The sequence below is a fragment of the Photinus pyralis genome, unplaced genomic scaffold (genome assembly GCF_008802855.1).
Source record: "Photinus pyralis isolate 1611_PpyrPB1 unplaced genomic scaffold, Ppyr1.3 Ppyr1.4_LG5, whole genome shotgun sequence".
NCBI classification, from domain to species: Eukaryota; Metazoa; Arthropoda; class Insecta; order Coleoptera; family Lampyridae; genus Photinus; species Photinus pyralis.
Window position 1 is genome coordinate 6,030,195 of NW_022170596.1, and position 6,701 is coordinate 6,036,895.

The 6,701-nt window shown below is 36.9% G+C and overlaps 1 protein-coding gene across 4 annotated transcripts; it reads left to right on the forward strand.

Annotated features, from left to right (window-relative positions):
- Positions 1-1,424: 1,424 nt before the first annotated feature.
- On the forward strand, positions 1,425-6,463 carry LOC116171798 (voltage-dependent L-type calcium channel subunit beta-4-like). Of its 4 annotated transcripts, none has more exons than XR_004145526.1 (6): positions 1,426-3,068; positions 3,120-3,287; positions 3,341-3,449; positions 3,541-3,579; positions 4,606-5,098; positions 5,159-6,463. XR_004145526.1 is itself a non-coding variant. In XM_031488795.1 (5 exons), the coding sequence occupies exons 1-5, from the start codon at positions 2,823-2,825 to the stop codon at positions 4,854-4,856; spliced, it is 813 nt and encodes a 270-aa protein (XP_031344655.1). In that variant the 5' UTR covers positions 1,426-2,822; the 3' UTR covers positions 4,857-6,463. The 4 variants fall into 4 exon arrangements, 2 of the variants coding, with proteins under 2 accessions (XP_031344656.1, XP_031344655.1); XR_004145527.1 differs by having other exon boundaries at positions 5,167-6,463; XM_031488795.1 differs by having other exon boundaries at positions 4,606-6,463.
- The last annotated feature ends 238 nt before the right edge of the window (positions 6,464-6,701 follow it).

Consider the following 6,701-nt stretch of genomic DNA (forward strand, 5'->3'; position numbering starts at 1 on the left):
TACAGTGACTTTATAAGGACAGTGGCGACAACTTATCATAATCCGCCATATTGGAGCTAAAAAATTGATTGTAAGATCAATATACCTTGTCATGTCAAATTGTGAGCGTAGAATAATAAATGTCAGTTTCATTTAAGTAAAGATTCTTGTTCAAAACGAACGGCGCAGAAATGATCGTTTAAAGCTTTGAAGAACAACCTATGGGAAAACAAATGCCTCCCAAATTCAAAATGGTATGGGTATATGGAAAACGGTATAATAAGTATGACATATGGTGCAATATCCAAAATGTACATATAAATAATCATTAAATTGTGTTTGACATTTCAGTGTCTTCTGTCCCCTGTCGCGTGTTGCTCCTTCCAGACTTAAAAGTATTTCTTTAGTCTCTTAAATGGAAGACAAAACACGTTGATCTAGTCCACGGAGTACAAGAGATCAATATTCCATGTGCTCCAGCAAACATGAAACCAATTCAAGCGTATTTACGATCACAGTTGAATTTGCTGCTAAATTTCGGATAAGCTGCTTCTCTAACCAGTTTTCTATCTAAACTCATTAGGTATTTAGGGCTTCTGAAAAAAATTTTACATCAATTACCACTCGTAAGGTTAGGCACAGTTTTACATCTAAAAACACTAAGCGAATTACATACCTTATAATATCGTAATAAATCCAAACTATATGCGTCTTTAAAAATCGAGTTTATATAAAACTGGAGACGGAAAACGTAAAATAAAGCAAATACAAGAAGCAAAGTGTAAACTAGTAACATGAAGCCGTGACAATTACAGGTGACACTGTTAAAACAGTATAATTAATAATTATAGCACGGAGTGTACCGCGTCGTTTTGAAGGTTTTCTATTGGCCAGTTTGGAATTTAGCTCCAATATGGCGACCGGAACCAACGACCAATCAAAAACGAGATACCCTGTTGTCGCCACTGTCTCTATAAAGTCACTGTAGGTTCGTCTAGGGTTGAAAAGGCCCTTGAAAACTGTAGAATGGATTGTCTGGAAAAAACTTGAGGAGATGAAAAGCATAGGATCGCTTAAATCCTTTTTCTAATCTTCTAGGGCTTTTAATAATGTGCTAGCGTCTATCCAGAACTAGTTACCCTTCTAGATAAGTAGTTAGTCTTAAGTTGCAACCTCCTTGGCAATATTTAATATTTATTTAGTGGGTTTTTTTATGGATGCATGGCGGCAGTGGGCTCACCTTCGATAGTGGAAATCGTTGTGAGAAGTCGCGCAGTATGTCGAGTAGATGCTTTCGCCCATTCTGTGGCGATATTGGGAGTAGGCATTCGTATGCGTATGACTTAGGTGGGGTCTATCGCTAGCCACAAAATTCAGCAGAGATGTTTCAGACTACCCATCTATGATGGGCCTCAGACTACCAAGCTCTGAAGGGTGTCAGACTATCAAGCTGTAGGCTTCCGGCGGACTCTACCGGTTGGTCGACCCGCTTTGACCAGAGCGCGTCGGAACTGCGTGGTCGGGTGTGGTTTAGATGCTAGGGAAAAGTGCGCCTGAACTCCCCCTTGCTGGCTGGTTTTTATCGGATCATTGTCGTCTCCCGTCGTATAGCGCTACCGTTTGTGTTTTTTTCGGAACCGGTCTCTCTATTTCCGTTTCGGTATAGGTATGCGATTTTTTTCTGAAATTGTCATTTGGTTTCCTTTCTTTGCATGTAAGCACTTTGGCCGTTCGACCGTACGCCATTGACAGTATGACAGTTGAGGCAAATTACGAAGGTCCTTAGGTACTGTTTTCTGCGAGATGCTACAGAATCCCGTTTGTCGTAGCTGTATTCGCTAGAGCTACGCTACAGTAACGAAAATATGAAATATTTTAGATAACAGAGTGTCGGAACAGGTTCTCACAAAAGGAAAGGGGAGGGCCTGGACCAGAGGCATCCGTTTCTCCTTATTTTTACTATTGATATTTTGAACTTCAATTTACGGATAAGATTTCGTGGAAAAATTCCTCTATTGGAAATCGTATGCGATTGCTAATATCTTGTTCCACACGGGAGCGGGGAGTGTTATTGTTTGTTCATGAGTTCAACACGCTTTCTACACTTATTAGACATCTTTCTAACTTTGCTTCATTTGTGTGTCTAGCTATCTTTGGTCGGGAATTGAACATGAACCCTTATTTACTGTCTGTGTCTGTATCGTCAATTCTGTTAAATTTCCTCCCAGGGCAAAACGTTTTGTTCGAACTAGAATGGAAAAAGGCACATTTTTGATTGCAAAATGAATCCACTTCTTTTGATAAACAAACAACTGTAAACAGTGCATGTGCATCGATCCTGTGTCTGTTAAGTTTATTTCCCAGGAAGGACTGTACTATGTTGCAGAATTTTTAGTTCCAACTTGACCTGAGCAAGGCACGCGTACGTTCGAGCGCAAAATTAACTCTCCAACGACTCCAACTTGCTATTTTGCTAGGATATAGGCTGTGAATACTTCAAGCCTTATACTAAATGAGCTAGAACTGCAGTATAGGATTTGTTTCAACTGGAATTGGAGGAACCTTTTCGATTGTACAATAAACTCGCCATTTATTTATTGATAAAGAATGCATCAAACTACATTCGATGATAGAAGCAGAAATTGATAAGATTGGATCAACGTTTTTGGATACCTTTCAGCAGAAAAAATAGCACCATTTTCGTAGTGAATTGCTTTTCAGGAAAAGTAATACGTTTTAGATACAGATTTACAAGTACAGTTAACTCTATAATTGAAACCGCATAATACTCTATATCTAGAGTTACATTTACACATTTTTTTAGAATAATTATAACGAGAGTTATGGCTGATATATCATTAGCAAAACGTTCACTTTTAAACAATCCATCAAAAAGAGCAATAATGGAAAGATCCAATACTCGCTCTACATGTTTGGCAGAGGTTCAAGCGGAAATCGAGAGAATATTCGAACTCGCCAGAACCTTACAGCTCGTAGTCTTAGATTGTGACACAATCAACCATCCTTCGCAACTTGCCAAAACGTCTCTAGCGCCAATTGTAGTTTATCTTAAAATAACTAGTCCGAAAGTAGGTTTCTCACTTTTTCTTTGTGTACAAGTATCAGCACACGATTTATAGGTCTTGCAAAGATTAATAAAGTCGAGAGGAAAAAGTCAAGTTCGGCATATTAATGTTCAAATGGTCGCCGCCGATAAATTGGCACAGTGTCCGCCGGAAATGTTCGACGTAATTTTGGACGAGAACCAATTGGAGGATGCTTGCGAACACATAGCTGAATATTTAGAGGTGCGTTTTAACGTTAGCAATATATCTTTTATTCGCGGTCTGCTATCGATCAGGCTTACTGGAGAGCAACGCATCCCGAGGTAGTTCCAAATGTTACGAGACAAATTGGGAGTTCGCCCCAGGCTTCACCAAGCGGAGAACCCATACACGCTACGTTACCTGGTATGTATATCTGTATGTCTTAGGACTAGCTAACCAACTAATGCTCGTCGCGTCGGTTAAATTGCTACTAACCACCACTAACTTGTTGCAGCCCATCATGATGTTTACGGATATTCACATGACTCTAGAGGTACTTACGCAGGTGTTAGATATATAGGCCTGCAAAGCTGGGATTCAGTAGATTCCTTAGAGTCGCTATCTTTCTTATAAGCACTGCATGACCGTTATGAAATATGCAACGTTTATTGTCATTCTAACGTTTATGGATTATTTCTTTGCATTTTGAAGCCAAAGTACTTTTTAAGCTAAATTTTGATAGGTACTTGCAAATTCGCCCTTCAATCTCTGTAGTAGCATCTTGACTTTTTAAGAGATGGTCATAAAGTATGTAAATTCTGGGTCCAATTTAATATTACCAAATAAATAAAATTTATTAGCAATAATAATCGTTTTCATTATAATCGTTCACAATAATTTTTCAGATTTTACTGGCTCAATGACACCAATTCCGCCTGCATATTAGTGTACGACCATTATATATTATATGATATAAGCAGGTTTAGTTTGCACGAATTTAATACGAATTTTTTCTTTTTCATTTTTAATGGCTTCGCTACGCACGATCGTTGCGCTTTCATGCTAATGCACACGTATTGCATAAAAATTTAAGATGGGGTATCTCCAACTCCTGGTAGAATTTGGCGCGCTGGCTCTACTGACTTATTTGCTTGACGCTGATTTCTTTCTCTGTGTTTTAGTAAGTAATTCATTTCTCTCTTCATCTAACAGTTTTGGCGAATTTGTGTGAATAGTTCCTTTTTCATACATAGTTAGGGCTGTGTATAACGAGAATTTTTGATTATCATTCATTAGTTGTGTAAAGTCGACCGTTCATAACATATGCACTAGTTTGCACTATTTCCAATAATTGTGATCTTTTCGCTTTTACTATTAAAATAAATCGTTCAAATGAACGCATTCGCACTTTAGCACCTATCATGAGTTTCTTAGAGAGTTGGACCGAGTCTTGGTGTTCGAAGTACTGCAAATTTAGTGCATTTGATGGTACCTACCTACGTTCGAAACGACGGGATTATCACAGCCCTAATTCTGTTCCAAGTACGATCGTATCAATAATTCTTATTATACATGACAGGTGGATCAGTGTTTCATACTGCACACAGTCGTGGTCGTTCACGTTTAGAGCGTGATCGTGAATATGAAGATTATTTAGAAAGAGACCCGCAGAGTCATACTTCATCGGTGCCTTCTCATTTAGCAGGGGGTCAAGATTATCGTGAGCATAATTTAGATAGAAATTTACCTCCTCGTGATCATCGAGGTGTTAGAGAAGACGATTTTCCTCCTCATAGAACATCATCAAGAAGAGCCGTTAATGTTATCTAGTGGAGGCTTTCTACGGAACAGCCCATTGAAGAAGAGATTCATGATGACCTCAGTCCTAGAGAAGACGTTTGCTATAAACCTCAGATACCTGAAAATTTTAGAGATGATAGGTTCTTGGACGATCGTCGGCGAGAGCGGGAGCCTAGAATGGCGGAGAGCAGAAGCCGGTTAGACGAGCAGCTGGACGAAAGACGATTGGATGATCGAAGAAGAGACGAACGTCGGTATTTTAGAGAACATAGGTTAGAGAGTCAAACGTATCGTAACGAAGGCAGAAATTACCGCCAAGAATTACTTGACAGGTTTTCAGATATGGACTTTGAGGACCATCATGATTATCGTGATCGTCAAAGGTATTTTGAATAGTTTTATATTTACCAATATGGAAGTGAGTACAAATGTAACTTACTTATGCTTAAGCAATTATACCTGCGCCTTTGATGATTTCCTGCAATGAGGTGTTCCGTATTTGTGAGGAAAATATAAACACTTATGAACTTCTTAAATTTTGACCAGTTTGGTGCCACATTTGAGTATTTATGCTCAATTTTTAATCACTAAATAAACTAAGTTTGTATAGTTATCCAAGCTTTAACGTAGTACTTATAGAATTTTTAACTCATTTGTAAGGAATGATATTGTTGAAAGCTGTATAAATTTACGTATTTTGTATATTGTATGATAGCCTTCTAAAAGAACTGAAATTACACTTCGCAAATACAGTGTTTGATTTAATCACAAATGGTTGTAAGCTGAACTTAAGTGTAGGATCCTGATTTCGAATTAATTTCGTTTAAAAGATCTAGGGCAATGCGTTGTTATTATAAATATTCTTATACTATTAATATGAGGATTGCTTCAGCTTACATACTATTTATAACTATTAATTTTTGTAGTTTTAAACTACCTACGTGATACTGTTGCATATTCAAATTTATTGTCATGCAATGACTGAACTTAGATAAATTATAAACTATTACAAGTTTGCACCGCTCCGCTAGGTATGTTTTATGTAAAAAAAATGTATAAATTTACCTGCATGAAAAAGAGTAAAAGCTTACCCTACATCAATATTTTATCAAAATCCATTGTTAGACAACTCACAATTTTTATTAGCTACTAATACTCAAATTACACAATTAATATATGGAGGACAATCAATTATTGAGTCATAGCTAATAGTTTTGTGTTTAATCAAGTGCAACTATTCTAACTTAACACATGAGAACTTTCGGTTTCATTTAGCTGAACATTTTGATTTCTCCTAAATCCAGGTCTTATTTTTGCTTGTTTCATTCCGCTCCTGAATCTAGAAAATGCTGCGTACGCATCCTGTATATTAGTTAATTGCATAAGAAGGATCTTTGATAATGTGTTCATTAGTATTTTATCTAACTTAAAGTTACAGGAGTAGATAATAAAAATTGTGTACCATAGATATTGAATACAAATTTTAAAACAATAATAACGATATACTTAACGCATGTACCACTACAGGTAACAATGCTGACCAATTCGCTAACTTTTTTTCTGTAATGTCTGGCAGTAATCGCTGTACACAACATTGATTTTCTGTAAGTAAAGTTGTATTAAAACGTTAAAACAGATATGTACGTAGTTTCTTAATTAGGAAGGTTCAAAGATCAGTGCCATTAAATTGACCAAGTACCTAAAATGAATAAATTTCATCAGCACATAATATATACAACTTTGCTATTTTCTTTGTATGTTCGTTAATTAGATAGAGTTTCACGTCCATAATATCAGAATTAGTTTTCGGCGTACTATAAATAGTACCTGTTCCGTGGAAATGTTAGATGTTCTCATGTTAACATGATTTTATTA

Excerpts from the sequence above, each read along its gene's own strand:
- LOC116171798 (XM_031488795.1), top strand. The coding sequence starts at position 2,823 with ATGGCTGATATATCATTAGCAAAACGTTCACTTTTAAACAATCCATCA. Across the intron at positions 3,288-3,340 it reads ACATAGCTGAATATTTAGAG|GCTTACTGGAGAGCAACGCA; the intron begins GTGCGTTTTAAC and ends GCTATCGATCAG. Across the intron at positions 3,580-4,605 it reads ATATTCACATGACTCTAGAG|GTGGATCAGTGTTTCATACT; the intron begins GTACTTACGCAG and ends TATACATGACAG.